Genomic DNA, 19703 nt, shown 5'->3' with positions numbered 1-19703 from the left:
TCCGGTGCCTGGAGACCCCTAGATCAGCTGATTGGTGTGGTGTTCGGTTATTGGACCCCTCCCCACACATGCACACACATCTGTCAGATATTGTTGACCTATCCACCCAACCTTTGACCTGGTCATGAGATAATTAGTGATTTTCGCAACTACTCCTGTGATCTTTGAGCTGATCTGTGCATACCCTTCATGTAATTGCCACCCCCTGGGCACAAGTGCCATGCTTTTTCACTTGTCATGCATGTAATCGTACATACCAGCCCACATACTAGATCACACATCTTTGCCCGATTAGCACCGAAAGTGTTAAATAACCTAAAACAACAGGAAATTGTCACCTAAGGATTGTTGCAATGGGGCGAATTAATTACCGGGGGCTCCGATGTGAGTGATGTGCGGAAAATTGTGATAACTAGCTTGTCTAATGGTAATTAAAAGCATATTAAGACGCCTCGTTTTACCCATCATAGGAGGAATCTCTTACATTTATTAATTAATCTCTAATTCAGCCACAAAGGAGATTATACAGATCAGTCGATGTGATAAATGTGAACATCGACTAACGGAGACTTTCATGAAAGAGATTCCAGAAGGAGCGAGATTACAAATTACCGCAAAGATCCAACAGTATCTCGGAGTTCTGCAGAATTTGCCCATTAAAAGGGTTTGGTGACCGATTCTTAAAGGGGTTATCCATCTTTGTAATACTGATGATTTGTCCTTAAAGGGGGTTGTTCATGATAGGTAACAAAAAAAACTCACTATACTCGCCTGTCCTCAGTCCTTCCATGTCCTAGTCCACTGCCCTTGCGGAGGCCAATCACCTGCGTAAGGAAAGGAAGCAGGACCCTATAAGTGACGTATACGTATGACTTCTGCCTCGGACTTTGGCCAGAACAAGACCCGTTGCACTACGGGACTGGTCAGTGGCCAGGGACACCGGAGCACTTGGGACAGGTGAGTATGCTTGGTTTTTTGTAAGCTTTTTCCTGGACAATCCCTTTAAGATAGGCTAGTAGGGTAAGATAGGGTAGTCAGTGGGCCTGGTTTTTGGGGCCTTATTCTTAAAGGGTTGTCCAGGAATAAAAAAGTTATACTCACCTGTCCCTGGTGCTCTGGTGTCCCGTGCCACGGTCCAGCACGCGCTGGGGCTTGAGCCGGCAGAAGTGCTATCCACACGTGACCGCTGACGCCAGTCCGTAAAGTAAAGGAGCCGAAGACGTCACTCACATACGTCCTTTCCTTTGAGTGATTGGTCACAGTGGCCACACGCCGGCACAAGGGGACAGGTAAGTTATCATTTTTTTGTCCAAGTACTATAATTCCTGGACAACCCCTTTAAGCCTATCCTAAAATTCCGTAATACGCGTGCGATGTCCGATCAAGGTCTATCCCCGCGGATGTCTCCGTCCCGCTTCCGGACCCGTAAAATCCTTTTGTAAATCTGAATGTTTCAGATTGGACACGAGTGTTTTCCCAGCCAAATGGCTTCGTAACGACTCCGATATTAGATTTAAATTCTAAAGTAAAAACCAATAGGTTTTTATCCTCCTCCGATTCCAGGATTACCGCTTATCTGTGCCTGCTATAAACCTGCCAAAAACAGCCCCGCTCTCGCTCTATTTTTCAATTTAGGAATTGTAAGTCAATTTTTTGCTGTAGTCTAACTTAATAGGAATTTGTACCCGCAGCGTAGCGCGCATTAGATCAGATATTTGCACAGTAAGCAGAACGCACAGTAAAATAAAACTTTGAAGTTTCTTTTGGAAAATGGTATCAGCTCATCTCCGAGAGGGCAGGCGTCTAATCTAATTCCGAGGGCTCTATTAGAAAATAACAGAGGCACCATCGCTAATGGCGAGTCAATGGGGAAGGGGGGTCCTGCGGGGAGGGTATTGTCAGCGCCTCTCGGCTTTCAGGGAGGGCTGAGTCAGATGAGATCTCATTTGTATTTTGGCCTCGGTGCGGGAAAATAAAGAAAAATGGCTCCAACTCCCTTATCGGGAATATATTTTGGTTGCTTATGACTAAGCAATGGGGGGGGGGGGAAGGTTTTCGAGGCTGCGTAAATCATGACGAGACGCCGGCTCCTTCACATCGGGCTGTCAAGCAGAGTTAACGTTCTGCATGTATCACCTTCCCCGATACATCCAACCGAATCTGCTATACGTAGGCGTTAATTCATTGGTGAGATGACATCAGAGACGCCGCCGGTTCCGGAATCACTTGTGGGACGCGACTCGTAACAGGCCTTGTCGAGAACTTAATTGAAAGGCTTCCTCTGCACCCAAAGCATGAGACGCCATGAGGACGGCGATGAATCAGACGTAATTGTAACAGGAAAATGAATTACGGCTTCGGGATGAGGAAGGGAGTCGGGTAAATTGGTTTGTAAGGTTCCTTGTAAGATCAAATAATAGGCACTGTTCACATCGGCATCGCGGGTTCTGTCGGCTGCTTTCAGCCTCGCCAATGGATCCCAGTCAGCGCCAATAGCGTCCACTACCATGATAAAGTGCGTGAACAGAGCCTTAGTCATTGAAGATTTTATTCCACTTTCTATAGCTGTAACATCTTCTGAGATAGTTGGGTAATGGCCAGTATGGGAAAATTTCATGATAACTAACATAGGAACTCGTCACTCCTTGGGGAGAGACCACCATATCGGTGTGTGGAGACTTATTAAGCCTTTAGCACTCCACTTTGCAAGGGACCATGGGAAGAATATGCAAATCTGTCTTCCATGATGTAATTAGGAAGTCAGGTGCCTCAGTGTTGCAAACCAATAGAGGGCGCTCACTGGAATGTGCAAGTCTGTCTTCCCTGATGTAATTAGGAAGACAGAATCTCAGTGAACTAGCCCAATAAAGGCTGCTCCATTTAACATCATGCTCGACCTTCCAAGAGGCCTTTGTTTTGCAATGATGCTGGGATTATTACCAGATATAGTCTCTCAACTGAGGACGGCCGTTTCGATGTTATTGCATCTCGTCAGCCCGGTGTAGAGAAGACTAACCTGGTAGAGGTGAGAGGCTTAGACAGGATTAGGGGGATATCATCACTCCTTGGGGAGAGACCACTATATAGGTGTGTGGAGACTTATTAAGCCTTTAGCACTCCACTTTGCAAGGGACCATGGGAAGAATATGCAAATCTGTCTTCCATGGCACAGCCGCTCCATTGACTCTTTCGGAGAGATGGCCAAGTCCAGTGCTTAGAAGACCTTAATATATTTTAGCCTCCGTAGTAGAGCCTTGAGAATTGGACATATTCATGTGGCAGAATTTGGCACTGATGTTGAGATGGATTTCGCCTCGAAATCGGCACCGAATACCACCCTTAATACAATGGGAGGCAGAGATGGAAACAGGACGCTGAAACAATAAGCCCCCTGCCCAATATTGCCATGGATTCCGCCATTTTGTTAGACCCATCCATCAGAGGGCCAGAAATAGAACAGAAATTAGAGGAGGAATTTATATAATTGTCGTATCCTATAAGGGTCTAAGTCTTGTACATTATCAGGATGGGACCGGATCTTGCGGCCTACGACCAATTTTATTGGAACCCATTCAGTATGTTTTTTGAAGCGTGGGAGAACATGGAGGTCGTGTATACGTCCTACGTCAGGTCTTGGCCTTTGGTTGGATGAGTAACCAGGACCCCAATGAGAATCGGCGTTACCCTGGTACTCCTTCCTTACAGTGTGCGCATAGCAGGCGGCTATAATGCTGAAGAATTGCGTGATATGTAAATACTCTTACTGGAATCGTACATTTCGGCCATTACCGGAGTTGTTTAGAACCAGTTAAAATATCTAATTGTGTTAATGGTCAAATAAACCCTTCCCTTAACAGTTTAATGCCGTTGTACGTAGACGACAGCCGCCATCTGTTCCCGGCTATGTTATTACGCCATCAGAATAATAATAAAAAAAAGCCAATTATAGTTAAAGGACTCGTCTAGCTCCTGATGAAGTTGTTTACTTGCTGGGATTAAATAATGGGTTAATCTTGAGCCGGCGGTCGCTGTTTGGAGAGAGACAACGTTGCGTTGCTTCGTTGTCGGGAAATATTACACCATTATCTCCCATATTGTATGCCGTCTATAGAATGCATTTGCCTAATCCTATAATACAGATATCTGTAAAGCGCAGGCAAATACTAATCAATCTAGAGCAGCCATGTTGTTGGCGGCGGTGCCCGTGTCGTTTCTTCCTTCCGTGTTAGTGTTAGAAAAAATGGATTGGCGTTAGTTTTCCGAGATATAGCGCCACTCTTGTCTGTAGGTAGTTTTCGGTGTTGCCCTATTCACGTGAACGGAGTTAACTGCAATTGACCATGGACAGGAGTGGCGCCATATCTCAGTCTATGGATATCCCGCTTCATCTTGGGTTGTTTTTGCCCCGGGCTAAGAACTTGAATTCTGTTACGGATTTTGAACTTGGGAGTGGGCAAATTGGTGGATCCATTTGGACCAAAAAATGTCCAGCAGCCTATGGTCTTGGGCTCTCTGAGACCTCACCCAAACCCAACAGACCCAATTCTAAGTCACCGGGGTCCCTTGGTCGCTGCTGGTCCCTTGTTCGCAGCAGATCTTCCATGGCGTTCAGACTTCAGACGTGCACAAAACTTTATGAATTCTCCCCAAATATATTGCAGATTTGGCGTTGTAATATTGTGCTGTCACTCGGGGACTCTATAGGTCCCGGTGATGATTGTCTGTGACTGCCGGAATCCTTTCATCTACATCTAAGCTTGGTTATTGGTAGTGTTATGTTCTGTATTGTAGTTGGATTTATTCCTCGGTATAGACGGCTCATCTGACAATAGCGACGTTCCTTTCCGAGTCCTAAGTCAGACAAGCCGCCTGTGACTCAGACACGGTAATATCTCCGTATAGACTGCTGTCACTCTCCCTGTATCCGTAATGTAATACTGAGAGGACAAAAACTCTGCTCCTGCTGCCTGTCTCACAGATAGACTTGATATATGCCATCAGGGAAAGATATTACATGAAGATACATCTAGATTTTTGACCATTTCCACCAAATAAGTGGCTGCGTATTCTTTCTTTGGCTTAAAGGGAGTCTCATAGCATTGTGTGTTAGACTATAAGCAGACTAGCCCAGGGTCATGTACATAATTTTTTTTTCCCAATTGGCGCCCCCGTTGATTAGACTTTTTTTCCCTAATGTTCTCATGATGAGTTGTTTGGTGCAACAATGGCGTCACCATTGCTCTCATCACTCCGAATAGACCGGGCGAAGACCCTCCATCACTGCTTTGGTTGACACGTATACAGGCCGGCCCTGTCTATCAGTGCATGGGGGTTGCTGTTTGGTACGGTGAGAGCTATGGTGAGGTCATCGTTGCACCAAACCGCTCCAGAAAAAAGCAGAAATCTCAGCAATGGAGGAGAAAAAATTTTGTCTTCACGTGAACCCCGGCTTAATTCAGTATTGCACCGAATAGGGGAAATGTTACAAGCTCATTGTGCACTGGTCTGAATATTTTGTGCAATGGGGGTTTACCAGAATTAAGATTCTCCAGCCTCTTAAAGGGGTTTTGTTATTAAAGACACCTATTCCCTGTCTGGTGGGCATCTTTGGCAAAAATATAGGCCTTGAACCAAAGATGTCCCCAATGTACCCTGATCTGTCAGTGGCTTCTTCTCGTCACCATGCTTGATGGGCCGAGAAGATGCAAGTCCTTCTTCCAAATGGATTGGATCAGCGTTGGCCAAACCTGCTGGTCTCAGTTGACTGTCTTATGTCCACGACTGACTCCTTGAATGACGTGGATGCAAGTCCTTCTTCCAAATGCTGGCCGTACATTGGATCAGCGTTGGCCAAACCTGATGGTCTCAGTTGACTGTCTTATGTCCATGACTGACTCCTTGAATGACGTGGAGCAAGACACTAGGGTAGCTTCACATGGAGGACTTTGATGTGGTCTTCAGCCTCCAGTTCCTCTCCAAATTCTGGTCCTACGGAAGCCGTGGTGAGTTTTCACTTTCCACCGCAGATTTGCGTGCTGAAGGGCCTTCGTCACAATGGGGTTGATCAGTGTGAGCCTCGGTGGCAAGGGTTCAGCGGCAGACACAACTATGGAACCCGCGGTAAGATCGAGCAGGACGCTTCTTCTTTTGCATTCCGACACAAGTATGGAGATAGATTCCGAGCTGATTTTGAGGCAGAATCCACTCCAAACTACCCCATGTGTACCCACCCTAGTCTATAACCCATCCCTGAGTGCCCAGCTGATTAAAGGATAGTCCTAAAACGTGCCGGTCCGGATTGAGTTCACGATCACCACGAGTCTGATCTGTATATTGTACAAAGTCGCGCGGATAAACTTATCTAATTTCCGCTTTTTCCTCCATTGTTACCCTGTTATCTCCGTCGTCCCATTATCCTCCCTTTACTGTACTCGCTTTAGAAAACTTGAAACGAAAAGCCTCCCAGTATAATTGATGAAACGGCGTGTACTCCATAAACCTAAGTAGCCGCAGCAAATAATAAAGCCGTAAAACAATAGGAAGTAATGGCTGCGTCCTAATTATTTCTTTCTCTGGGTTTGCTCATCCATCCAGCCGTCGGCTTCTGATAGATAATAGATGTTTGTGTCGTTTGTTACGTAGAAGGATCTGTTTTATATCTCGTTGCATTGTTGGTTTCTAATCTTCTAAGCTGGAGGAAGAATTGGCGTTGGCTCCGGGTAACTTTCCATTCTTCTCTTCTCCCGTTCTTTATCGCCACAGTCGTGTGCTTTGATGCAAAAATTAACTTTGACGACAATGCCGAGTTCAGACAAAAGGAGATATTTGCGATGGATGACACGTCGGAAACCGATCCCATTGAGAGCGAGGCCGCGAAGTACGACTTGAAGTACATCGGTATGGATGGGAACATTGCTTGCTTTGGTAAGAACAGGAGTATTGTAACAGATCTTTTGTATCAAGTAACTGTTCATTTAACGCAGCCATTATTTCATGGGCTGGGTGATTGTGTCCCCCTGGCTGTGAGAACAATGGAGCCCTGTGTTTCTATTGTTCTCATGTCTAGTTTTGACTAACAGTATTGTACGTGTCATGGAGGATGCTGATGAGCTGGTATTTCAATTCAAGACGGGAGTTTGTAAGATACAAAGCATTTAAAGTAGCCCAAATCTTGTCATATTACACATGTTATTTACAGGTGGATATAATATATAATATAATGAGTATATGGAATGGCTGATCCTGTACTGATCCAGCAGAATAGTGAGCGCAGCTCTGGAGTATAATACAGGATAAGTAATGTAATGTATGTACACAGTGACTGTACCAGCAGAATAGTGAGCGCAGCTCTGGAGTATAATACAGGATAAGTAATGTAATGTATGTACACAGTGACTGCACCAGCAGAATAGTGAGCGCAGCTCTGGAGTATAATACAGGATAAGTAATGTAATGTATGTACACAGTGACTGCACCAGCAGAATAGTGAGCGCAGCTCTGGAGTATAATACAGGATAAGTAATGTAATGTATGTACACAGTGACTGTACAGCAGAATAGTGAGCGCAGCTCTGGAGTATAATACAGGATAAGTAATGTAATGTATGTACACAGTGACTGTACAGCAGAATAGTGAGCGCAGCTCTGGAGTATAATACAGGATAAGTAATGTAATGTATGTACATAGTGACTGCACCAGCAGAATAGTGAGCGCAGCTCTGGAGTATAATACAGGATAAGTAAGTAATGTATGTACACAGTGACTCTACAGCAGAATAGTGAGCGCAGCTCTGGAGTATAATACAGGATAAGTAATGTAATGTATGTACACAGTGACTGCACCAGCAGAATAGTGAGCGCAGCTCTGGAGTATAATACAGGATAAGTAATGTAATGTATGTACACAGTGACTGCAGCAGCAGAATAGTGAGCGCAGCTCTGGAGTATAATACAGGATAAGTAATGTAATGTATGTACACAGTGACTGTACCAGCAGAATAGTGAGCGCAGCTCTGGAGTATAATACAGGATAAGTAATGTAATGTATGTACACAGTGACTGTACCAGCAGAATAGTGAGCGCAGCTCTGGGGTATAATACAGGATAAGTAATGTAATGTATGTACACAGTGACTGTACCAGCAGAATAGTGAGCGCAGCTCTGGAGTATAATACAGGATAAGTAATGTAATGTATGTACACAGTGACTGCACCAGCAGAATAGTGAGCGCAAAATAAGCCACATGTAATTTAGGTGTGACCTAAGCCTAAGGCTTTATCCTAGCCAGGGCGGATCGCTCACCAGACTGTAGTGATGCCGCCCGACTCCAGCTGGTTACTGTGCGCCTACCTGGAGATTCATCTGCACATCAATTTATACCCGAGCAATTTCATATACATCAGACGCCAAAGGAGATGACAGGCACGGAGAGGGAGGATGGATGCACTTGTCAATAAACTCTGGATGAGTCAATTACAGTGGAAGCCGGCAACGCTAAACCTAATTACTATATACATGGCTGCCGAGGCGGGCGACCAGGGTGTAAACATGCCCGGTTTCCGTCTTCTCGTCTCGTCTTTGTACAGCGTGTACCCAATGAGTTATAATTTAGTAACCATCCTGAATGTATCTTGCGGTGTTATACCGGGGGAACCTACTCCATGTTTAAAGGGATAGTCTACTTTTTACTTGGGCATGTACTGACTACTCAGTATTCCCAAGGACAGACCTTGTCACCGCTCCCTGTCGTCGGGAGGAAGTTTCTTATGTTATTCATTTACGTCCATCGTTTCCCCTTTTTCCTTCAGTGAACGGGGCCGGTCTGGCCATGGCCACCTGCGACATCATCGACCTTCACGGAGGAAAACCTGCAAACTTCCTTGATCTCGGAGGAGGTGTCAAAGAGTCTCAGGTGTATCAGGCCTTCAAGCTGCTCACCGCAGACCCCAAGGTAACCTGCTTATGTCACATAGAGGGTCATGTAACGCTCTGCACCGCCCCCTTGACACTTATCAAGTGCAGGGGTAAAGTGAAGCCATTGCCCTTAGCAGCCCATCAGGGTTCCTCCAGACTAAGTGGGGGTCTGATAACCTGAATCTCCACAGACCAACTGCGGGCACAGATCTGTGATATAAAGTTTTGTTTGTCACGTGGCCTTTGTGCAGCTCAGTCCCATTCAGGACGCTTGCATAGCCGCTAGGTCATGTATGGTGGTGAGCTTGGAATTCAATGATTCGAATACCTCCGCCGCATAGCTCCTGGTACATAAACACTTCCAGGGCATCAAATTTTTACTCTGGCGCTGGGAGCTATGCATCGGAGGAATTCGATCGAGTATATTCGCTCATCTCTAATGGAGATCCCAGGCATCGGACCCCCCACCAGTCTGATATTGATGCCTTATCCTAAGCATAGGTCGTCAATATGCAACTCATGGATAACCCCTTTAAGTATGTTTTGCAGGCAGATATTGTTGCAGAGAGTGAAATAAATGGAAAAAAATTGCAAAAAAATTACTCCAAGTTTCAAATCTGCCTCCAAGTCAGTTTCCTTGCAGATTCTGACAGATTTCTTTATCAGAATTTTACTATTTGATTGGTGCAGATTCTCTATTTGCAAAATCTGTATCTCAAATCCACTGTTTTTTAATGAATTTTCCCCTCTGTATATCAGGTCTCCCTTCAATAACCGAACGAATAATAGAACGGTATTGCAGATCCGTTCTATTCACTTGAATAGGTTCTAGTTGCAATACCAGATGTCGCCACTGGGCAAGAGGGGCACTGTTTCAGAATGAGGGGTGACATGTTTTACTAACATCACGCGATGGGTAGTCCAGTCTGAAGCATTTGTCAATTATAGACTGTTTGGGGGTCCGACCACTTGCCACATTGGGGAATCCTTTTGTACACAGCGCATTAAGTCAGTGCCATAGCCTTTCAGTGGATTAGCGGGGTGCATACTAGTCCGCAGTCTTATTAAAACTTCTACTGTGGTCAGGTATTCGACACTGGTCCCATCAGTCAGACACCCCACCAATACACAATACATCTACACTCGGGGACTCGTATTATTTGCCCCGCAGAGTTTTGAGCAGACCCTACGGCAGACATTTATAGGATTATCCTACGTCATTCCGTCTTTGGTCTCCCTTTATGCAATGGTAAAAATAACCCTGATGTTTGGTGACACCTGAGAATCCAAAGCCCAGAAAGCTGTGTAGCGTTCTGCCATCCGCCCTTGTGTAAGATGGTGCCAGGGAGTCTACATCGGGCTTGTAATTGGTCCCAGTGTGCGGCGTAATTGATTATGAGTAGTGTACAGATAAATCATCTCGCCGAGGTACAGAAGAAATAAAACATTAATCTCATTAGTCGACCATCTATGCAGAAAACTGGAATTTACAGCGCGCTCTGTGACTTGCACTTGTCCTATGATGAATGGTGCGTGGTGTCGGAGTGTACTTGTGCAGGGCCTTACGACGGCGAATTCTTGTGTGTGCGTCTTATATGGCATGAGCGAGGTTACCGATGAAACCGGTCGTCTTATAACTGTGTAGGCTGGACCCTGCCAGACTGTACTTGAAGTTCTAGTTAAAGGGATATCCGTTTAAGCTAGAGCTACACAATTCACGTGCCAAAACCAAAGATCACCAAGTCACCCTGCGACTCCTTCACTAATGTTACTGAATGGAGTTGCATTTTTGACCCCGTTGAGCGTTACACAACTAGAAGACACAATTCTGGCAAACTGGGGATCGCAATGTGACTCCATTCATGGGCAGCACATGCAGCGTCGCTCCTATTCAATTAATAGAAGTGGTGCCGCAGTTCTCTGGAATCAGCACTGTGCAGTGGATGGCGCTGCTGTGCCACTCCTATAACTTGAGTAACAGAGGCGCTGTGCGCGCCGGCACCAGGAGGCTTCCAGAACACATGACCTGTGCAGGGTCTGGGTGTTGGTCACAGACAGATCACATACTGATAACCTATCCTGTGGATAGCTAGATTTGATTTGGGCCCAAAAAACCTATTTAACCCCTAGATGTCGCTCATCTGATGCGGTTGCGTAACACCTGTGAGTTACAGCTGCTCCTGTAGGAGTGATAAGTGCTGAAGTTACTGTCAGGGAGTTACACTGTGATAAGGGAATCTTTTAGGAATTTTATCATCACTTTTATCAGCAAAATTTAACTCTTTATAGTGGTCATAGTAAAGTGAAAGAGACTTCCCATTTACGTTGGTGCTAGCAGAACTCGCTCCCATGCAGCTCCCTCTGCTCCCATCCACTCCCCTCCTCTACCATCCCCTCCCTTCCTCTACCATCCCCTCCCCTCTTCTCCCCTCCCACATCTTCTCCCCTCTCACCCCACCCTCTCCCCTCCCACCCTCTCCCCTCTAATCCTGTCCCCTCCCACCCTCTCCCCTCTAATCCTGTCCCCTCCCACCCTCTCCCCTCCAATCCTGTCCCCTCCCACCCTCTCCGCCCCAATCCTGTCCCCTCCCACCCTCTCCCCTCCAATCCTGTCCCCTCCCACCCTCTCCCCTCCAATCCTGTCCTCTCCCCTCCAATCCTGTCCCCTCTCCCCTCCAATCCTCCCCCATCCCCTCCCCTCCATCACCTTCTTCATAACCCCAACAGTTTACAGCCCTCTACTATACTAAACTACTGTGTAATTAACACATGGACTAGAGGTCCAGAAAATAAGCTATACTGAATATAAAACCTAATGTTTTTGTTGTAAAACTATAGAAATGTGTAGCCCCTGTGATCAGAAGGATTAGGAAAACAAATTTTAATATGGTTACGTGCGATAGTATAGATAAAAACAATGTTGTTTTAGGTAGAAGAAGCAAAATTTACATTTTTTTTTTTTTTTCACATTCGACACCGTTCTTCTACTTCTAGAACGTATGTATATAGTATATAGTTCTTCTACTTCTAGCGAAAAAAAAATATTCAACTTATTTAACAAAAAACATTTTATTTTTTTTTAAATGTAGATTGTGAGCCCCACATAGAGATCACAATGTACATTTTTTGTCCCTATCAGTATATCTTTTTTTTTGGAATATGGGATGGAAATCCATGCAAACACGAGGAGAACGTACAAACTCCTTGCAGATTTTTTTTTTTTTTTGCCCTTGGCGGGATTTGAACACCACGACTCAGCGCTGCAAGGCTGCAGTGCTAACCACTGAGCCACCGTGTGGCCCCTACAGAGAAGGAATAGTTGTCTGCAGTGTGTAGGACAAGTGAATAGGACTGTACGTTGTGCCATATAATATAGTGACATCAAGTAATATGTCCGCAACGAATTCTTCCTAGCTCAGACAGAACTGCAGTCGTCTCGCGTTCGTGCCTCCAGGGGTTAACTTTTCTCCTTCCTTTCCAGAAGAGCCTATTTTGTTCCCTGCCATCGCGTAGGTTACGTCTTGTGGTCTAATCCCAAGAAATCCAGAGTCCCCGCTATCTTTAGCTAATAGAATTACATTTCCTGAATCCTCGTACTGGCGGAGCGGTGTCAGAGCTTGCCCGGCCTGGGTGTTCTCGGCAGACTCGCGCCCATGTATCTGAATTCTCTGCATTATCTGCAGCCGGCACGGGTGAAATCCAGCGAGAGGCGAGGGCTCTGCCTGGCGGTCTCAATCCTCCCTAAGGCTTCTCGCCGCTCTCCTAGGTTAATTATTTTATTTTCAGCTTATCAGGGAGTTATTTTCGCTTCCTCCCTATTAATCGCTATCACAGGCGCTGCACCTTTCCCCGGCTTCGCGCCTCAATTAAAACAAAGACAAAATAGTTTCTGAGCAAACATCTGTGGCTGCGTCGGAATAATTGGAGACCTTCACGTCGCTCTGTAAACAGCCGGTAATTAACACATTTAGAAGTTGAACTTGTTATACAGAAGGTTAAACGCACTTATTGAATTTTTCCCGCTTGCAGCGAACTGCTAAATAACGCTCGTGGGTTTCATGGACAAAAAAACACCCCACAAAGTCCTAATCACTCACACAGTCATTGTTTAGGGTCCAGACTCATTGGCAAAATCATGGCTGTGGGGGGGGACTTAGTTCTGTGATATATCAGGTTGTGGGATGGAGGAGAGAAGCTGAGCTCTGTGATATATAGGGTTATAGGATAGAGGAGAGAAGCTGAGCTCTGTGATATATAGGGTTATGGGATGGAGGAGAGAAGCTGAACTCTGTGATATATAGGTTATAGGATAGAGGAGAGAAGCTGAGCTCTGTGGTATATAGAGTTATATGATAGAGGAGAGAAGCTGAGCTCTATGATATATAGGGTTATATGATAGAGGGGAGAAGCTGAGCTCTGTGATATCTATAGGGTTATAGGATAGAGGAGAGAAGCTGAGCTCTGTGATATATAGGGTTATATGATAGAGGAGAGAAGCTGAGCTCTGTGATATATAGGGTTATATGATAGAGGAGAGAAGCTGAGCTCTGTGATATATAGGGTTATATGATAGAGGAGAGAAGCTGAGCTCTGTGATATATAGGGTTATAGGATAGAGGAGAGAAGCTGAGCTCTGTGATATATAGGGTTATAGGATAGAGGAGAGAAGCTGAGCTCTGTGATATATAGGGTTATAGGATAGAGGAGAGAAGCTGAGCTCTGCGATATATAGGGTTATAGGATAGAGGAGAGAAGCTGAGCTCTGCGATATATAGGGTTATATGATAGAGGAGAGAAGCTGAGCTCTGCGATATATAGGGTTATATGATAGAGGAGAGAAGCTGAGCTCTGTGATGTATAGGGTTATATGATAGAGGAGAGAAGCTAAGCTCTGTGATATATAGAGTTATAGGATAGAGGGGAGAAGCTGAGCTCTGTGATATATAGGGTTATATGATAGAGGAGAGAAGCTGAGCTCTGTGATATATAGGGTTATAGGATAGAGGAGAGAAGCTGAGCTCTGTGATATATAGGGTTATAGGATAGAGGAGAGAAGCTGAGCTCTGTGATATATAGGGTTATATGATAGAGGAGAGAAGCTGAGCTCTGCGATATATAGGGTTATAGGATAGAGGAGAGAAGCTGAGCTCTGCGATATATAGGGTTATAGGATAGAGGGGAGAAGCTGAGCTCTGCGATATATAGGGTTATAGGATAGAGGAGAGAAGCTGAGCTCTGTGATAGATAGATAGATAGATAGATAGATAGATAGATAGATAGATAGATAGATAGATAACATATATCCGATTATAATATGATGGAGATACCATGAAGATATTATCTAAGGCTGGTGTTGGCTCTCCGTTCGGAATTCTGTTCCCCTCTCCACTTGAAAAATGCAGAGAGTAATTCCATGTAAGAAAGGGCCGTGCACCACCTTTAGGGTGAATTCACACTGAGTAAACGCTAGCTTATTCTGAACGTAAAACACGTTCAGAATAAGCGGCGTCTAAAGCAGCTCCATTCATTTCTATGGGAGCGGGGATACGAGCGCTCCCCATAGAAATGAATGGGCTGCTTCTTTCACTCCGTGCAGTCCCATTGAAGTGAATGGGGAGTGCCGGCGTGTACGCTCCGGCATGAGCAGAGCTTGCCGTATACGCCGGCACTCCCCATTCACTTCAATGGGACTGCACGGAGTGAAAGAAGCAGCCCATTCATTTCTATGGGGAGCGCTCGTATCCCCGCTCCCATAGAAATGAATGGAGCTGCTTTAGACGCCGCTTATTCTGAACGTGTTTTACGTTCAGAATAAGCTAGCGTTTACTCAGTGTGAATTCACCCTTACAATCCTCTATACCAGAAAATTGGTGTTGATGGGTTACGCTAGGTTCACACTAGCGTTCGTCTCCCCGTTGTTCAGGTGCACATGGCGAACCAAAATATAGTGAGCCCGTCCGCTAAGAAAAATGGTTAACCATGGACCCCTCGGTCTTCCGTGCAGGATTTTTCTCTCCGCCAAGTTTAGATGAAATCTGCGGTGGAGACTCCAACACAGATGTGAACTGAGCCTATGTATAGGCATATTTTCTTAAATTATTTAAGAGAATATAGAGAGAACAATAATTACTCCGTCGTCCAGCAGGTAGGTATAGCACAGTCTCTAGCTGTCCATGTAATGCTGTGCTCAGCAGGTAGCTATAGCACAGTCTCTAGCTGTCCATGTAATGCTGCGCTGAGGCAATATGGATTGATAGCAGAGCCAAGAGATTGAGCAACAAGACAGCCAAGATGGCGTCTGATCAGGAGCTCAACAATCAGTTGAGGGCTAAAAGGCTGTATAAAAGGAGTTGTCAGCCCCCATACTGTCACCAGTATGTGATTTGTGAGGGTCTAACAACCCCCTCTCTGCACATACCTGCTCGTTCAGCAACTCTCCTACTCGAGTAATAGGAGTGACTCAGCTGCCCCCTCCACTGTATAGTGGTGGTTCTGGGGAACTGCAGCTCTCCACAGGATCCAGTCATCAGTATGAATAAATCCTTTTGGGGCCGGACAACCCCTTAAACTGTTTGCCGTTCCCTACAATCCCATATTAGTATTTTTTTTTTATGTTTTTTTCGCTTTACCTTTTTAAGGCATCTGCTTAAATCGTTCCCGTTTCCGTCCCCTGTACATACAAGCTGCAATAATCTCGCCCCCCGCAGCTCTTTCTTTTAGATTACCTTCCATTATGTATCGCGGCCTATAATCAATACCGCGCGCTGTAATTTTTCCTGCATGTTCCTCGGGATCCGCCATGTGCTACAATCATGCCTGCCGATCCACACGGGGTTGTCTAATTCATCCTTCTCTTTGTACAATTACTAGGAATTTGGTTTCCACGGGAGAATTGTAACCTATTATTGTTCTTGGAGCATTTAATCTCTTTAAAGCAGATTTTTTTTTCTTGAACCCCCCCACACCGCCCTCCGCCCAATTTTCTTCTTTCTTTCGCCTTAGCATTTGGCTATGATTTAATTTACTCTCCTCACTTGTTACAAAACACAACCCTCAGATGGTGTGTGGGTAGCGCGTAGCACTCTGAAAAACCGTTCGCTAATCCGTCTTTTATTTTAAATTGAGCGAAATAATGACATTTATCAAAACCATAATGCGAATTAAAGCCTGAAATCGGGTCAAGAGGCTCCACGCCAGCCGTTAGCTTTTTCCCGGTTCCCCCTCCTATTGTGTCACTTTCCGCTATTGAAGGATTGACACGGAGTAACCTGTGTTAATCTAGCGGGCGTGCGCGCTTCTCGTAGGATGTTGGTTTATAAGACGTAGTGGTTAATAGATTTTTTTTGAGAATAGTAGTTTGACTTGCCTAACTCTATAGGATCTTGGTTTGTGTAGGTTTATTTATTTAAAGGGGTTGTCCAATTTACCTCCTCAAAGAGCGGCCGATCGAGTGATTGAATCCGGTAACAAGTGGTTGCTTTTCCTGCAGCGCCACCACAGGTGTAATGGAGCATTACATAGTTACCACCCGAATCAAGACTTTCCATTTCGAGGGGTTTTCCAGTCCATAATCCTTGTGTCATACTGGTGATCTATTCTATTCGTAGGTCATCGGTATCGGATCAGACTAGCTGATCTATGCTGGGTCCTCTACCGATCAGATACAGATTAAGGCCAGAAATTCCCTTTAGGGTATGTTCACATGGCTGAAATAAAGAAGAATTTGAGGTGGACCCCTGGCAATGGGAGGTAGATTCATGGCAAAATTTGATGCTGATTTTTTTATTTTTTTTTTTGATGGAACCCACCTCAAAATCGATGCAAAATTACGTCTTGTTAACATTTAATCTAAATACATGGACTTTACCAAGTTCTTCCCAAAGATTGCAATAAAGATCCTGAAGAGGATGGGTTTTCTAAGGTTGGGCTCACATATATCAGTTGTTGGTATAAGCCTGTAAGTGCACTGGGGGCGGAGCCTGATGTGCCTGCAAAGGGAGAGTTAAAATGGGTATCGCAGTTAGACCAGGTTCACATTAGCATTGAGGTTTCCATTCTTCGGATCCGCTTAGGGACTCAAAAAAAACGGAAACCCAATCCGCTTAAAAAGCTGTTACCTGCGAAGACCACACGGACCCCATAGACTATAATGGAGTCCGTCCGGTTTCCTCCTGAAAAGCATTCAGAGAGAAAAGATCTATATCTATCTATCTATCTATCTATCTATCTATCTATCTATCTATCTCCTATCTATCTATCTATCTATCTATCTATCTATCTATCTATCTATTTCATGCAGAATGGTGGATGGAATCCCCAGTCACCGAACACCGATGTCTATAGGCATGTCAGGCTCCGCCTCCACTGCACTTGTAGGCTGATTTGCATATCCATCAATTGATGACTATCTATGAATTGATTGACCACTAAGGTATTTTGTTCCTAATAAAGGCTCCTACATGGCACTCTTTATGATTTGGGAGACATTTTGGACCAGTCCCTTTTGTATAAGACCCGTCGCTTCACTTAGACGGACTCTCTGCAGTTTACGGTGTCTAGCCGAGGAAAGCCGCTTAAGTCTGAAAAATGTGAAAGTTATTATGAAAAGGATTTTTGGCTTTCTGTGACTTTTCAGATGGGTTATTTAACCCCCTTAAAGGGATTTGAACCATCAGGTTAGGAAGAGGGGGGTAGTTCTGACACCTGGCACCCACATCGATGAGTTAGTCTCGAGTACAAGGCAGTGGCAGAACAAAGTCTCTACAGCTTAGCTCCTGTTCAAGTAAATGGAAGCTGACCTGCAGTACCTGGTTTGACCACTTTACAGAGAACTGAGCTGGCTGCTTCCTGCTCCATTCACTACCCCCCCACGATCTGATATTGATGACCTAACCATAGCCATTGGGTGAATATTTGCCAGCATTTGCTATCTAATATCCATGAGAACAGGATAGTTTGTGCATAGTCAGAATTTTTGATGTGGCCAAGCCCCTTTTGCAATGTGGACATGAAAACACCTCTTATTTCAGGAGCCTCCTGGATGTTCGGGAGGATTTGGCAACTATGGTGATTGTTGTAAAATATAGGTTAAAAGATTCTTACCAGACTATTACATTACCCTCAGTGATCGGCTGTGATCATTGACCAAACCAAAGTGTTCACTTTCCCTACAGTGACACCACAGGAGAAATGAAGTACTGCACCATTCCTGTTGTGTCAATGGGCTGTCCATGTAATACACAACAATGCTGAGTCCTCCAGAGTGAAAGACCTTCTTTATAGGCTCTGAAAAGGCAGGATTAGAAATCCAATGTCCCGTATACATATTAATACCCAAAAATTACCAATTAGATGGCGTTTATAGGGCGCCAGAAATGTAAGTCTTGATTACTCTCATTAACATTTAGCTGATTACCGCCTTAAGTGACACGTGGCCGTTTGCGAATCTTTCGAACGCCATTGACATTATCTGCTTGGTCAGAATTCGATTTCCCCCCCTCCTCCAACCTGCCTTGTCCGAGGCTGCAGGAAAAGGAGGGGGGGAAAAAAAACCAAAAAATCAATTATTTGATTAAAAAGAGTGGATAAGACGCCAAAGTCAATATCTCACGTTATGAAAGTTAAATAAGTGATACCCGGCGAAAAAGAGAAGCTTCTGGAATCGCAACGTGTGACTTCTCATTGACGGAACATAAAAGAACAAATTACCGTTTAGTAGGAAAGTCATAGGAACCTTATGAGAAGTGTTTAGTGGCTGCCGCTCCCCGGAGCTGTTCTTCTCTGACTGCTGATTGAGTATATGCTCTCGGGGTTGTGAAGGATTTTACTTTAATCGGGACTTGCATGGAAGCACACAGTGTTCTGTCTGAGGGAAAGGCAAATCATTCTCTCTCCGAAACGCAGGTGGGTCTCGGCCAGCTTTGCTTCTTCGCACCTTCTTGGTCTTCGTTCTTCTGCAAATGTTGTTTCTTTTTTTATAAACACAATGTAAAAGAAAAAAAACTCCAAAAATTTCCTGGATGTAGAACTTAACGGAGCTCACGTCAAGGTCTGTAGGAAAGTCACGGTTTTTGGCTGGATGGTTTCTGCAGACAAAAGCTTATTGTTGTGGGGTTGTAGTAAATTGTAGAAAACGGAGGCGTCTTGTGGTGTTCGGCAGCATCTTCTACAGCGTCGCCTCCCGCTTGTATAAAGGAGCCATAGATCCCAGTGGTATGGCCCTCATGAGGGGTGCATGACGCCTTACTCCACTCTCTCCAGCTTCTTATTACACAGTCCAAGTCATATTAATGTGACCACCGCCTACTTTTGATGTCAACGTTAAATAACCAATGGCAGGCGGCACGTGTCATCAGCCATCTGGGTGCGCTCATCATGGTGGAAGGCACAATGGATCAATACAAGTATGCATCTATCCTTGCAGACCATGTTCACCCCTACATACGAAATGTTTTTCCTCAGGATGATGGCATCTACCAGCAGGCCAATGCAATGTGTCATAAAGCTCGCAGTGTACGTATGTGGTTCAAGGAGCACCAGGATGAGTTTACTGTACTCCCTTGGCCAGAAAATTCCCCGGACTTGAACCCAATTGAGAATCTGTAGGACAACTTTGATCGGGTTGTTCACACCATGGATGCTCAACCGCGTAACCTGGCATCGTTGGCCACGGCGCTAGAGTCAGCATGGCTCAACATCCCAGTGATCATCATCACAACATCCCCTCTCTTCCTGCACGTCTTGCTGGTGGTTATTCTGTATTTTGCCAGGTGGTCACAGTAATGTGACTGG

At 45.0% G+C, this 19703-nt stretch overlaps 1 protein-coding gene across 1 annotated transcript in view; it reads left to right on the top strand.

Annotated features, from left to right (window-relative positions):
• The window catches only part of SUCLG2 (succinate-CoA ligase GDP-forming subunit beta), a 127133-nt gene that overhangs the window by 60779 nt on the left and 46651 nt on the right, over positions 1-19703 (top strand). The window contains exons 8-9 of the mRNA XM_075287532.1: positions 6763-6924; positions 8807-8949. Of these exons, the coding sequence (XP_075143633.1) occupies positions 6763-6924; positions 8807-8949 (305 nt within the window). The remainder of the gene's footprint in view (positions 1-6762; positions 6925-8806; positions 8950-19703) is intronic.

This window comes from Leptodactylus fuscus, chromosome 9 (assembly GCF_031893055.1).
Source record: "Leptodactylus fuscus isolate aLepFus1 chromosome 9, aLepFus1.hap2, whole genome shotgun sequence".
Lineage (NCBI taxonomy): Eukaryota > Metazoa > Chordata > Amphibia > Anura > Leptodactylidae > Leptodactylus > Leptodactylus fuscus.
The sequence above is the reverse complement of the archived record's forward strand: the minus strand, read 5'-3'. Positions and strand labels throughout refer to the sequence as shown.